The following is a 13,393-nucleotide window of genomic DNA, read 5'->3' as shown; positions in this document are numbered from 1 at the left end:
GGGTGATATGTAAAACTAACCAGAGCACCGCCCAGGCAAATAAAGTTACTCAGAGACGTTGGCGTCGTCGATATTCTCGAACTTAGAGACTAAGTCCGTTACGGAGTTCGATGATTTTTTATTCAACGTCTTAGCTAAGGTACGCTTAACACTTGCACGTCTTGTTTACTTATCAAACTACAGTAATTTGCTATTTGGAACTGCTAAATCTTTTTAGTGACCCAGTCTATTCTTTTTGGTTGTCCGCACACCAGTTGTTTGTTGATTTGCTTCAGTTAGAGTTCTGCCGTAATCTTAGTACAAGAGGTCTGCTTCTATATACTAAATTCAGAATTTTCCTGTCTCTTTAGTAAGATCCTTTTCCTTTCTGGTAAAGAATTCTCTTAATAAGATCTGTGATGCATTGTATTGGTTGTGTAGCTTCATGAGCTTTGTTGGGACCTCTTTATTACTGATGAAAAGATTAAAATGGAGGCTTTCTCATAAGTAACAATTAAATTTGTGGTTGTACTTCACAGAGGAAATGGATTACTAAATGGTAAGTATTTGTCATAAAGTTTGTTCTCCAGGATAGTAAAAAAGATCACAAATTGTGAAAGCAGCTCTGGTATATCTCATGTCGACAACGATGATAATCAAGTATTTAACCACGACTATTTTTCGGCGGCTGTGTATCTTGGTGGCAAGTAGTTGGTATATTAGCTGGTCAAGTGATTTGCCAGATAAATTCAGTGGAACAGGCATCTCCTTGTTCTTTTAATAAGTAGATTTCATAGCCATTAAGAGTTTGATGAAATTCTTATTTTCTTCCTTTTTTTCTATATTTTGCTTCCTTTTGTCTATTTGGATCTACAGTGATGATCTTACACCACCTGTATTTGTAGATGCAGTTAGTCTCCTTTTGCCACATCTATTACCATAACAATAAACTCCTTATATATATGAGTCTATTGGAGACAACGGAATTCAAGCATTTTGTTTGTTAGTGAATCTTTTTACCATTGAATGGCACCTTGATCACCTCGGAAGGATTCCTAGCCTACCGAGATCAAATAGATCTTTGAATTGGGATGCCCAAGTCAAGTCTCAGGGAAGATCTCATGTTTGGTCAATGCTGAACTTGACTTGTACAATTTACTTGCCAGCATCGCTCTACTATGTTAATTTTGGACTTCCTTTCTTTATTCTATCTTTCCACTTTTTATATGACCTCCTTTTTAGACGCTTCCTTATTTTAGATAGAAAATCTAGCAGATGGAGTATGCTCTAAGTGATCATCTTAGATACAAGATATTTAAATGCAGCATATTATTGGACTGCATTTATCCTCTGGAAGAAGAAAAAACATTGGTAGCCTAGTGTTCCATTTTGTAGACAAGTAGAGCTCATGCTGATATGCATTATTCCTTCAATCATCAACCAGAGTGCAATGATATGCTTGACTCCTTTACAGGAAATCAGCTATGGCTCAATATATGGATTTGCAAGCTTTCATCCTGCGTGCACGTGTACTGAAGCTCTATAGACAGGCATTAAGAACTGCTCGCCGAGCACCTACTAATGCTCGCGGTAAATTCTTTCAACTCCTTCTGGTTTCGTTGGTAACTCCAGATGCTGTTTCTGATCTATAGTCGATATGCGCAGACGAGTTGAGTCGGAGCATAAGAAATGAAATTGAGAAGAATCAGCACTTGGATGATAAGCAGAAGATACGGTTTTTGATTAGTGAAGGATTGCAGAGACTGAAAGAACTTGATGAGATGCTTGATATGATGGGTCACAGTTAGTGAAGTACAATTGCTTAACCATATATATTCTTTCCGACCAGTTATCTCTTGGTTAGTTGGTTATGTGAGAGTTAGTCCCCAATATTTCAAAGACACTGGAATTTTTTATAAACAGCTGAGGATGGTAGCAGTTGCTTAACGCACTGTCACTAATTCCTTTGCTATGCCATGTATTTTCTTGTCTCTTTGGCAGCTTTGGCTGGCATTGCACACTATACAATTGAAAGTTGTTTTTAAGATGTGAATCGAAGAAACGTTTCAAGTAATTGGTATAATGTTGACTTAGTACTTACTAATGTTATGTTGTGTTATGTAATGGTTCTTTCCTCTCTTTTTTCTTTGCCGGTGTTATGTATAAAAGAGGGCTTCGGTTTATAAGGTTTGGGCTCCAAGCTTTTTTGGGCCAACCCGTGGAGTCTTTTCGAGCGCTGCCCCTTTATGCAACTCTTTGAAATCTCCATCCCTGAGAAACCTAAAGAGGGGACGAGCTATGGCTTCTCGCTCCCTCTCTCGACCAATTCGTTCTCTATCCCTCTTCTCTTCCTCTAAAATCCCTCTCCGATCCCTCCACGAGGGCCCCGACACCATCGACGAGCTCCTCGATCGCCACCTCGTCAAGGACAAGAAGAAGCACACCGCCGACGACGAGGACGACGAGATCGCGGCGCGGCGGCGGCTGACGAGCACGCGGCGCGAAGTCCTGGGTCTCTACCGCGACATCCTCCGCGCGACGCGGTTCTTCACGTGGCCGGACGCCCGCGGCGTGCCGTGGCGCGATGTGCTCCGCGACAACGCCCGGCGCGAGTTCGAGGAGGCCCGGTTCGAGCGCGATCCCGAGGTCGTCACCCGCCTCCTAATTGGTGGGCGAGACGCCGTGGAAAAGGCTGTCGATAAGCTCGTCGAGGCGAGCAAGAAGATGGCGGAGGCCGAGGCCCAGGACCGGACCAGAGGTGGGAGATAAAAAAATAAATTTGCCAGATGACGCCGAGAGATTGGTTCTGGTGAGATCTTCTTGAATTCTCTCTTGTTCTATATACCTTGTGTTTCCCTGATCTGAGATAAGGCTTGTACTTTTGTAACATTCGAATAATTTTAAATGCATCGATAGTTTATCTAGAGTTGCAAAAGTAAGATGGCTATCAGTATCAGTTTTTAACTTTTGGATGTCAGGGAGTCAAGTTGATACTTAGTTCTAATAATATGATCAACAATATTTCTATGAATAACTTAGATAATTCATGGATATAAGGGTGGGGATTACTGAAGCAAGATTGCAATGCTAATCCTGCTGCTAACTTTGATGATAAGTATAGCAAATGATACTTGTGCAGCTATGAATACAGAATGTTCTCGATGACAAAAGATGTTAGTGGTTGAATTATAATATTTTCCCATATCAATCAAACTGTCCTAGCAACTGTGGATCAACTGAAGGAAGAGTGCTTTAAGAAGAAGAAGTTTTCATCTGCCTGGGGCGAATCTAGCTAGATAAAATTCGGGGATTTTGTCCAATGCCTCTTATTTTCCAGGAGAATTTGTCGTTGTTACAGTACCTTAAAAATCCTTCACTGTTCAGCACCCTGCTTATACTTTCTTGGTGCCTCTTTTTTTCCCTCTTAGGAATGAAAGAGACAGAGTATTCACCTTTGGCACTATTTGACTGATTGTCTTCGAAATTCTATTTGCACTGGACATATTTGTCAGCAGTGATGACATATCTATGAGTAACATATTTGTCAGTAGTGATGACATCACTATATATTCACCCTTCTAGTGTATAACATTTGATTTGGTCATGATGTATGGTTCAGAATGAAGTGTAACTCGGCAGATATATGTAAGTTTCAGAGTATGCCTTCTAGCATCTTAATACTGGAGATATGGGCAGCATAAAATTTCAGATTGTTGTTTTGAGAGAATTTTTTGAGTGCACTTATTCTCATCATCACTGTACAATTTTAAGCAGCCTATTATGTAAATTTCATCCTTGAGTACCTCCTGTACATTTTCCTTTTTTGACATTACAAACTAAAAGGCTCCCTAATTGGTGTGTAATGACCTCGAGAAAAGGGGCTACTATTCCTTCCATGCTTACATGTTATTTCTCAAGCAGAACACCAAAACTGTCAGGCTAGAAAAGATATAGAAATATCACAATTTGCATGCTCTCATTTTAATAATCATGTAGTCTTCACTATGTCAGTGGGACTTTTCTTTTCACTTTTTGGCTTGAAAATGTGTATCAATATTAGGACTATAACTTTTCCAGAATGATGCGAAGTTACAGATGGTCTGAATGTAAATACTGTCTTCGTATAATCATGCTTTTACTAAGTACTAACAGAATCACCAATAATCACCACAACAACAAGAACCATCCTGGAAGTGATGATAAATACTTTCATCACCAACAATGATCTCTCGTCTTGTACATTTAGATATCAGTTTTAAAGCGTGGTGGCAACGATTGCATATTCTCACATTCTTCCTGACAAGGATAGGTGTTCCAATTGTGGAGGATATTAGCCCGAAAACAACTGCGAGCCTTACACTATGTCTATTAGCCATATTTGCTTTCTTTGCTGCAATATCAATTGGGTTAAACACAGTTTCTGGATCATAAGCAGTTTCTCCTATCTTTCTTGATAGAATATCAGACACTTCATGAATAGTATGACTTTGAAATTGCGACATGTCCCCATTAATAAAACTGCATGTATTTCCATGAAGCTCAACTAGGCTCCTAGCTGTTGTCTTTCTCACGCCTTCTTCCTTCATTAGAGATCTCATCTTATCCACATCCTCCCACCTCCCAGCATCAGCATACAAACTGCAAAGTATTACATAGCAGCCAGTATTATCATGTTCCAGTGCAAATATATGTTCTGCTGCAAACTCTGCTAGTTCTATGTTATTGCTGTTTCTGCTTGCAGTTAATAGAGAGCCCCATATCCTTGCTGCTGGAACCAGTGGCATATTCTCTATAAACTCCACTGTCTTTTTTAGGTCTCCACTGCGGCCTAGTATATCAACAATGCATCCATAGTGCTCAATTTGAGGAGTGATGTGATATTCTTGTTGCATAGAGTTGAAGCACATCCAACCTTCATCTACCAAGCCAGATACACTGCAAGCAGTCAATACCGATACGAAGGTACTCTCATTTGGTTCCAGTCCATTATCCTTCATAGCAAAAAACATCTCAAGCGCAGTCTCCCCGTGCCCGTGAATCCCATATCCCATAATAATGGTGTTCCATGAAATGATATCCTTACACATCATTCTGTCGAATACCTCTCTTGAGGTCTTTAAATCACCGCACCGTGAGTACATATAAATTATGGAGTTCAGGACCACAGTGTTGCTCCCATAGCCTGACCTCAGAATAAAGCTGTGTATTTGCTTTCCATGTCTTAGTGATTCTAGCTCAACATATGCAGGTATTATGCATGAGATAGTGAAGACATCTGGTTCTAGATGCTCACTCAGTAAATTGTCAAACAATTCCAATGCTTCTCTGTACTTCTCATTCTGTATGTAAGCCGCAATCATGGCATTCCATGATACCAAGCTCTTCCCATCCATCTGATCGAATAAGAGCTCTGCAGATTTCATTTCCCCACATTTCCCATACATATCAGTCAAAGCAGTCTCAAGAACCAGATGAGGGAGGAATCCTTTCCTAATTGCCAGGCCATGGATGGTCTTCCCATGAGTTATGCTCTTTGTTTGAGCACAAGCAGGGAGTAGATTCAGCAAAGTGACTTCATTAGGGTCTGTCTCCTCCACTTGCATTTTGATCAAGCAAGCGAATGCATTTTCAGATTGTTTGCTCAAAGCATACCCACCAAGTAGAGAATTCCAAGTCACGACATTTCTCGAAGACATAGTCGCAAACACTCTCTCTGCAGAAACCATGTCTCCGCATTTGCAGTACATATGAATAATCGAAGTAGCTATTCTGATATCTGTCTCAAGCCCTTGCCTTATCACATGGCAGTGGATTTGCTTCCCTTGCATGCAGAGCAACTCCATAGAACAAGCTGCGAGAGCACCCAAAATCCCAAACTTATCATGGTTCATGCCTGGAACTCCCAGTAAGTCCTTGAAGCACATTAAAGCTCTCTGTCCTTTCCCATTTGAAACATAGCCATCGATCAGTGAATTCCATGAAACATTGTCTTTTACTGGCGTTTCGTCGAACATCTTCTCAGCATCATCTATCAGCCCAAGTTTCGCATACATTGCAATAAGAGAGTTGCAGACGAAGAGATCCGAATCCAATCCCAGCTTAATCAGCTTTCCATGGGCTTTTGATCCTTCTTTCCAGGAACCCAAGCCGGTGCAAGATTTGATCACCAACGGGAAAGTGAAGTTGTCGGCTCTCACGCCTGCAGCTTGCATGCGGTCGTAGAAATCGAGGACCTCGTTGTAGGATTCCGCTTTCGTGTAGCCTCTTATCATTAGGTTCCAAAGAAATGTGTCTGGTTTGGTCGTTTTCTCGAATAGGTTGAGGGCGTCCTCCATGCGCCCCGCTTCGACACAGGAGAGGAGAGTTCGGGCGATGGAGGCATTGTTTTGCTTGGAAGAAGCGCCCGCTTTGAGGAGGCGAGGTTCCCGACCGGGCGGTGGCTCCTTGGCCTTGGTGGGGGTGGTGCTTCGATAAGCGTCGCTGGAGTTGTTGCAAAAGCTATTGAGAAATGCCGTGGCCATTGGTGGAAATTTAGATTGGATGAGTTTATGGCGGGTTCTCTGACCCCGATATTATCGTCCTTTTACTTAGGATTGGGTTTTCTGCATCATCCCCGGACGCAGGAATTTTCTGCAGTCGTTATATTTTTGGTCTTCGCTTCCATTTCCAAATTCCAATCCGCCATATTACCCAGTTGCTGCACTCGCGCTTGCAGAGGATCTAACTCCCCCTTTTCCTCTCTCTCCTATCCAAATGGACAGGGCTACAGAGGTGGTCCGAAATGTTACACGCGTCCGGTTGTCACTTCATGAATTCGAAATTAATTTGCTCATGGCGCCCTTTCACATTCTAGATGTTCGCTTCTCGCACGTATAATGACGAGAAAATTAATACTATTTAGAAGCAGAAAATAGATAATTATACTAAGAACTATTGTCCCTTTTACATCCGCCCTCTCTCACCCCTGATGGCATTAATGTAAAATATTAATTGATCATTTTATTTTTTAATTTTATTTTTTAGGCCCAGTTTAATAAGGTCAATTCTATTTCTCTTTATTATTCTCAAAATTATGTAAAATAATTATTTTTATATTCATTTATATTTTAAAATAAAGTACAATAATTATTTTTGATATAATATAAAGTAAAAAAATGAATTTTTTATTTTTTATAAAATTAATATATATAAATATCTTTGATTTGATATTAAGCAGGTTAATGAGATAGATATTAAGGGTAAATTAATAATTAAGTTAGTGTGTAATATAAAATATAATTTTGATGAATAATATTTATATTCTAGAATAAAATTATTATAATATAACTCCTTATTATTATATAATAAGAAGTTATAATATAAAATAAAAATTACTTCTGATATTAATGTGCTGAAAAATAAAAATAAAATTACAATTCCATCCTTCAAAAGAGATAAGGGCAAGATGTACAAATTTCCATTAATACAAATTTTATTATTCTTATAACTAGAACCCATTTAGATACAAGGAAAATACTGACCGACAGCGTTAAAAATACAATCTCATCTAAGTTATATATCTTCTCCTGTAATATTCTTAGACGATTATCCAATACAATCCTTGATGTCCATACCAACTTGACCACTCTATACAATGCCTATCTATAATTGGTTCATATCAACCTATTTTTCTAAGAAGCTTTCTGATTGTCCATACCAACCCATTTCTGACTGCTAAAATTTTCCTCTCTTCTCGAAGGAAAAGTATAGTCTCTCGTATACTTTTCAAATAATGCTGTCAGTAAATATATTAGTTAAGATAAAAGTATTATAAATAAAAAATATAGTTTGTATCAGTTAGACTATTGGATTAATTACACCTAGATTTTTAAGTATTTAATGTTTATTCAATATTAGGAATTTTTTTTCTACATGACCATTTTACCCTAACCTTCTTTTTTACTTGATATTTTTTTAACCAAAAAAGTAAGTAAATAGTTAATTAAAAAGAAAGTTAATATGTTATAAAATAAATAAATAAATAAATAAAGAAGGTCTATACGAAAAAAGTGGTAGTAGTAAAATTATCCCAGATTATTTTTGCAGTTATAATTTCTGTTACATAGAAAATTCTAAGTACTTGCATTAATTTCATTTCTACTTGTAGTTCATATAGACTCGTGTTAGGGCTTCTATTCTGGTTAAGAAGTCCCTTTTTTGGTTCTCGTCCCCATTTCTAGATTCTCGAGTGTCGATCGCGTGGTGACCATCCCTCCCAGTCTCGTTTCTCGCGCGATCTCTCTCGCGTTCGCCTTCAAGGCCGTGGCGTCCGTCGTCTCATTCTTGTTTTCTTGCCCGTGAAGGCTCTATATCTAGGTCAAACTACGAGGTAATCTCTAAGTTCTGTGCCGATTTGGTCTCTACCATTCTGATGGCATCTAGATCTTGCCTATCTTTGCTTCGCAGGTGAAATCTAAGTTGTATATGTATTGGATGACTTGATACATGGATTTGAGAACAACAGTCTCTTGTAGTTTGATATGCAGAGAAGATCTGTATTTGTTTCCTCTTGTTTTGTTATCTTGCTTTCTTAATGATTCTACCGTTGAGTGTATTTGAAGCTTACTATCACGAGATTATCATTGTTGGTGTGCTTCTTATTAGCTAAAGGTTATTATTATTTAGCAATACTGCAATATTCTTGAACCAGACAAACTCCTAATCATATGATTTTCATTTGGCAATTTCGGACAGAGAAACCTTCGTAAGTCATTGTTAGGCGGAAGACAACATGGCACGAATTAAACCGCAGGCTTTGCTAATTCAAAGCAAAAGGAGGAAAGGGCCAACTCGAATTAGTCTTACCACTATCATCACTTGGAACATTGTTATAATCTTGGCTGTTTTATCTTTGTATGCCACATACAGGCACTGGCACCATAGGTTAGTAATCTAGTATCTGTTATTGCTGCACACTTTATTATGCTTTAAAGTTAGTTTGCCATTTCTGTTTATAAATATGCAGTTTTAAAGTTAGTTTACATACCTTTTACCAACTCATTATTTTTTTACATAGTATAACATTAATTTGGGCAATGAGAGCTTACCAGCTTTTATTTTAGGTCAAGCAATCAACTAAGGACAGACTTGCCTAATTTTGAGGTACATCATCGGAATCTTCCAGTGCACTATCATTTTCTGATTATTATCCCACTATGACATGCATTGCATATTTAATTTGGAAAGCAGTAAAATGCATAGTAGTGTCCTGGTTGAATTTTCCTTTCTGTTTTAGTTTGCCACTAATTTTTATTTAATAGTTCAATATCAAGTCCAGTTTGGTATTGTTTACATATTCCTTTTGTTGTATTTTCATGTGTCACAGCAATCAGAATCATCTGGGGAGTCAAGCAAGCTCAATTTACCTAGTTATGCTGTAAGTTTGTATACGTATATTTTCTTCTATGTAGCTTGTGGATTTCATTAAGATGCAATCTGGGTTTCTTTTTTGTTGATAACGTATTTTACACTTGTTTAATTGCGCAGAATATGATTAATCAAAATGACTATTTCATGATAAGTTTCTTTTCAGATTTTGACATATGTGCCACAGTGGCAATATAATGGATATGCATGATGAGTGAAATAGCTTTTTCTTGGATGTAGTCTTATATGCTAGAAGTAGAAACATGATGAAAAGAACAATGAATAAGGACGAGTTCTCAACTCTCAGTGTGCTAGATATAGTACGATATGTTGTTTCTCAGTGTAATACCTGCCCTATTATTATAAATTTGTAAAATATATCAGGATGTTTTTATCCAAGTCGCTTATTCCATGCATGTATAAGATTTGCACTGCTTAATGCTTTTGTGTTGTTATCATTAATATCTGATTTTCTATTTTGTTACAATTAGATAAATAATACATTTGGGGGTGTAATTAAGCCGAGCTCTGGTCAAGCTTGATTCAGAATTAATTTTGAGCTTGAATTCAGAATCAAGCGCAAATTAATTCAATTTCAATTTAGAACCAATTTCAAGCTTGAGCCTAAATGAGCCAATCAATTATACTAAAGATTCAAGCCTAAATCAAGCCTGGATCAAGTTTGATTCAGGCTTGAAGCCTTGAACTAAATCAAGCTTCAATTAGACTTGATTCAACAATCTATATGCACGTAGTTTGAACTACAAAAACATAGAGATTACAAAAATTTAAACTAGTAAGTAGTAAAAAAAATGATCTAATGTACACCTGGATAAATATTTCCTTCTATTGCAATCATAACATGGCTAAGAAATATTGCCCTAGAGTAAGTAATATTATGAGCCTTTAGATCTTTGATCTAAAGTTTCATATTAATTATATGTATTATATATTATCTAATTTTTAAATATTAAATTATTATTTTTGAGCCTTGTCTAGCTGAATTTGATTGAGCTAGCGTATGATCAAGCTCAGCTCAAAATTAATTTTGAGCCTTGTTAAGCTAATCAAACTTGAACCGGCTCAATTTGGAGCCAAGCTTGATCAAGCTTTAGCAAGCCGAACTCGAGCTGGCTCGATTATTTTTTACAGCCGTAAATACATCTTTAATGTTCATAAAGCATTTTTTTTGTTTAACTACTTTTTTGCTATAGATTTTGGAGACTGCCAAAGGTTCAATAACAATGGAACTTTTCAAGGATGCTTCCCCTGAAGTTGTGGGTAAATTCATTGAGTTGTGGTGAGTACATGAAGCTAACACAAAAACCTTTAGATTATATGTTTTTGTTACTCTTCCTTTTGTATCTGGTGTTGCTATGTCCAACTGGGCCTCATATTGGTACTTATAGAACTTTTTTCAGAGCTTTTCAATCATGTTTTTCAATCAGATTGATTATTACGTAATCAATGTTTGAAGGCCATAAATCTCAAAATGATGCTCTCGGTTGCTTTGCCAACACAGCAGACAGTTCCCTTGGGAAAGTTGGTATTGTCTGGCAAAATTATGCATTAGTGCAAAAATAATGATCAGTGCAGGAAAAGGAATAAGATGAAAAAGAAGAAAAAGGATACGACTCTTAGTTACCGTAATAATTTTGCCTTGTCATAGTTACCATGAGCTGGCTCTGTTAATTCTCATTCATCACTTCATTAAGAGTTGTGTGGTGCTATTCCAATAATATCCGAGGTCTCAGAAATATAAACCTTCTCTAAGCCTTTCACTATCTCTAGTAGATCTCCCAATGCAATCTCAAGAACACATTAACTCATCCTATGCAGATTTTTGTTGCTTGTTTATACTTCCCAATATGCCTTATGTTACCTTGTCCTTAACTGATATGAGATTTCTCTGACACTGTTAAATAAAAAGAAAAACAGAGAGATGGATTCCTGTAAGACAAAATGCCACAAGTGAATGGCATGCAATTCTGGTGAAGATCCTTGCTTCCAACTGTTGGTCTTTCAAGTTGGTGGTAGGAAATGAGGAAATGCAAATATTTCTAGGAAGGCCTCATGACTGATATGGATGATTTAATGGATGGAATTCAGTTACATAATAAGGTGCATGTGCTTGAATAGTAAACTTCAAGTTTAGAAATGACACAGGTTGATCATATATTTTTTCGTATAGTTCAATTATTGGAAAAGGTTTGGTGACTTGTAACTTTCTGTTTTACTGTTCTCTTCTTTAATGCCTCTTTTAGCATTAATCTGACAAACAAACAAATCTTATGGCAGTCAAAAGGGACATTTTCGAGGGATGCCCTTTCAACATGTAATTAAGAACTATGTAATTCAAGGAGGTGATTCTCAAGGACTTGGAGCTGCAGAAGATTGGATAGTGAAGGGAAAAGCGCATGGCCAACTTGCTATAAGGTTATCTAACTGTCTGCTAATTTATCTTAATTTTTCTCCTTTTGCCTACAAAAAATCAGATTGTGGTGCTTGCTCGCTATTACATTTACTATACTTGTCTTGTGTTTTTTGTTTCTTATCTGTCTTTTGCTACCTGATTATGCAGCCCAAAGCATGAGGCATTTATGTTTGGAACAACAAAGGCTAAATTGAATAGTGAAGGATTTGATATCTTTATTACCACAGCACCCATTCCTGACTTGAATGACAAGATTGTTGTGCTTGGACGAGTTATTAAAGGGGAGGATGTTGTACAGGTAATTTAAATGCTGTATTCAGTCCAAGATTCGTCTTCCTGACATTTACATATATTTTTAATAGCTAACATGACTTACATTTTCCTTCACGAATATAAGTACACTTTCTCTCATGAATATATAGTTATTTCACCTAGCATGAGTTTAATTTGTACTTTTTTCTTTGGATCGATAAATCTAGGATGTTGCATTGTCCTCCCTTTCTTCGTTATATTTTTTGCCTGCACCAGATTGCTCTATCTAATATAGTCAAAAAATTCAGATTGCATTGAGTTCTCTTATGAATTGTCTGATTTCTGAATCTCCAGGAAATTGAAGAGGTAGATACTGATGAGCATTACCAGCCAAAGTCCCTAATAGGGATCAATGACATCATATTGAAACAAGAGCTTTGAGCTAGATGTCCTTTATGCCCATAGTTGAATTTCTTGGGACGTCATTTAAACTTCACTGCTGTGTTTGATGGTGCTACTGTACTCTACCTTGCAGCACTCGGGCATAGATTTTAGTCCGTTAGAGGGTGCTTGGTGGTTGATCTTGGCTTACGCAGAAGTTATTTTTCCCATTGACGTATGTTTATCAATGGGCTGTCAGTTTTGCTGCTTTTTGTTAGTACATCTCCAGTAACCGGACGTATTGTAATTCCGCCAATGTGCTATAGTTGTTCTTTTTCCTGTAAATTTCCATATCTCCACAAACTTAGGTCTAAAATTCTATAACATATGAATAATTGATGTCTTCTGGAAAGTTCGATTATTGAGCAAGCAAGAATGCATTCCATCATGTTCCTGATGAGAATGCAAGCAATGTGGATTAATTGCCTTTTCTGAGTAAATAATGTGCACTTATTACTGCACCTAAGATATTCACCTGAATCTGTTGTGTTTCTTGAAATAGTCAATAACTGAGTACTTGTTTTTAGAAAGTTTGAATAAATCTCAAGGTAGTTGAGTATGAGTAGAGAGTTGCTTAAGAAATGGGCGTTATGTTCTATGAATGAGAAGGGCATCTCTTAGACTTCTCTGTTGGTTTACTTAGTCAAGAGCCTGGTTCTCTGTAATGACCAGAATTTCCATTCATTTCACCCTCTATTCTCCATAACCTACTTACCAAGTAGGTTAGACAAAGCTTTTCAAGCCACTGCACCAGAATCAATCCCATACTATCCATTAGATAATCGGAACCATTTTGATACTACCAAATATGTCCAGGCACATTAGTAGATAACACCCCGTATTATAGAAAATTTACAAGTTGTCCTCCACAAAATTTCAGGA

The 13,393-nt window shown here is 37.3% G+C and overlaps 4 protein-coding genes across 6 annotated transcripts; 3 read left to right on the top strand and 1 right to left on the bottom strand.

Annotated features, from left to right (window-relative positions):
• The first annotated feature begins 63 nt into the window (after positions 1 to 63).
• On the top strand, positions 64 to 2,053 carry LOC140784759 (uncharacterized). 2 transcript variants are annotated; one of them, XM_073132300.1, is made up of 4 exons: positions 76 to 139; positions 255 to 306; positions 1,454 to 1,569; positions 1,645 to 2,053. In XM_073132300.1, the coding sequence occupies exons 3-4, from the start codon at positions 1,464 to 1,466 to the stop codon at positions 1,785 to 1,787; spliced, it is 249 nt and encodes an 82-aa protein (XP_072988401.1). In that variant the 5' UTR covers positions 76 to 139; positions 255 to 306; positions 1,454 to 1,463; the 3' UTR covers positions 1,788 to 2,053. The 2 variants fall into 2 exon arrangements, with proteins under 2 accessions (XP_072988400.1, XP_072988401.1); XM_073132299.1 differs by lacking the exon at positions 255 to 306 and having other exon boundaries at positions 64 to 139.
• Positions 2,054 to 2,169: 116 nt separating this feature from the next.
• Positions 2,170 to 3,967, top strand: LOC140785339 (uncharacterized). 2 transcript variants are annotated; one of them, XM_073133204.1, is made up of 2 exons: positions 2,170 to 2,788; positions 3,408 to 3,967. In XM_073133204.1, the coding sequence occupies exon 1, from the start codon at positions 2,278 to 2,280 to the stop codon at positions 2,746 to 2,748; it is 471 nt and encodes a 156-aa protein (XP_072989305.1). In that variant the 5' UTR covers positions 2,170 to 2,277; the 3' UTR covers positions 2,749 to 2,788; positions 3,408 to 3,967. The 2 variants fall into 2 exon arrangements, with proteins under 2 accessions (XP_072989305.1, XP_072989304.1); XM_073133203.1 differs by having other exon boundaries at positions 3,119 to 3,967.
• Positions 3,968 to 4,080: 113 nt separating this feature from the next.
• LOC140785337 (pentatricopeptide repeat-containing protein At4g35130, chloroplastic) lies at positions 4,081 to 6,698 on the bottom strand. The gene has a single exon (XM_073133202.1). The coding sequence runs from the start codon at positions 6,498 to 6,500 to the stop codon at positions 4,134 to 4,136; it is 2,367 nt and encodes a 788-aa protein (XP_072989303.1). The 5' UTR covers positions 6,501 to 6,698; the 3' UTR covers positions 4,081 to 4,133.
• Positions 6,699 to 8,096: 1,398 nt separating this feature from the next.
• On the top strand, positions 8,097 to 12,933 carry LOC140785006 (peptidyl-prolyl cis-trans isomerase CYP21-4). Its single transcript, XM_073132682.1, has 8 exons — positions 8,097 to 8,347; positions 8,713 to 8,901; positions 9,081 to 9,120; positions 9,344 to 9,394; positions 10,599 to 10,684; positions 11,683 to 11,820; positions 11,966 to 12,116; positions 12,425 to 12,933. Exons 2-8 carry the CDS (start codon positions 8,750 to 8,752, stop codon positions 12,509 to 12,511), a joined length of 705 nt encoding a protein of 234 aa, XP_072988783.1. The 5' UTR covers positions 8,097 to 8,347; positions 8,713 to 8,749; the 3' UTR covers positions 12,512 to 12,933.
• Positions 12,934 to 13,393: the final 460 nt, after the last annotated feature.

This window comes from Typha latifolia, chromosome 3 (genome assembly GCF_019914945.1).
Source record: "Typha latifolia isolate L0001 chromosome 3, TyphaL0001v2, whole genome shotgun sequence".
NCBI lineage: Eukaryota > Viridiplantae > Streptophyta > Magnoliopsida > Poales > Typhaceae > Typha > Typha latifolia.
The sequence above is the reverse complement of the archived record's forward strand: the minus strand, read 5'-3'. Positions and strand labels throughout refer to the sequence as shown.

Bases quoted from the DNA above. Each gene is read 5' to 3' on its own strand.
- LOC140785339 (XM_073133204.1), top strand. From the start codon at position 2,278: ATGGCTTCTCGCTCCCTCTCTCGACCAATTCGTTCTCTATCCCTCTTC.
- LOC140785006 (XM_073132682.1), top strand. From the start codon at position 8,750: ATGGCACGAATTAAACCGCAGGCTTTGCTAATTCAAAGCAAAAGGAGG. The intron at 11,821-11,965 runs GTTATCTAACTG...CTGATTATGCAG, and splicing joins CATGGCCAACTTGCTATAAG to CCCAAAGCATGAGGCATTTA. The intron at 12,117-12,424 runs GTAATTTAAATG...CTGAATCTCCAG, and splicing joins AAGGGGAGGATGTTGTACAG to GAAATTGAAGAGGTAGATAC.
- LOC140785337 (XM_073133202.1), bottom strand. From the start codon at position 6,500: ATGGCCACGGCATTTCTCAATAGCTTTTGCAACAACTCCAGCGACGCT.
- LOC140784759 (XM_073132299.1), top strand. From the start codon at position 1,464: ATGGCTCAATATATGGATTTGCAAGCTTTCATCCTGCGTGCACGTGTA. The intron at 1,570-1,644 runs GTAAATTCTTTC...CGATATGCGCAG, and splicing joins AGCACCTACTAATGCTCGCG to ACGAGTTGAGTCGGAGCATA.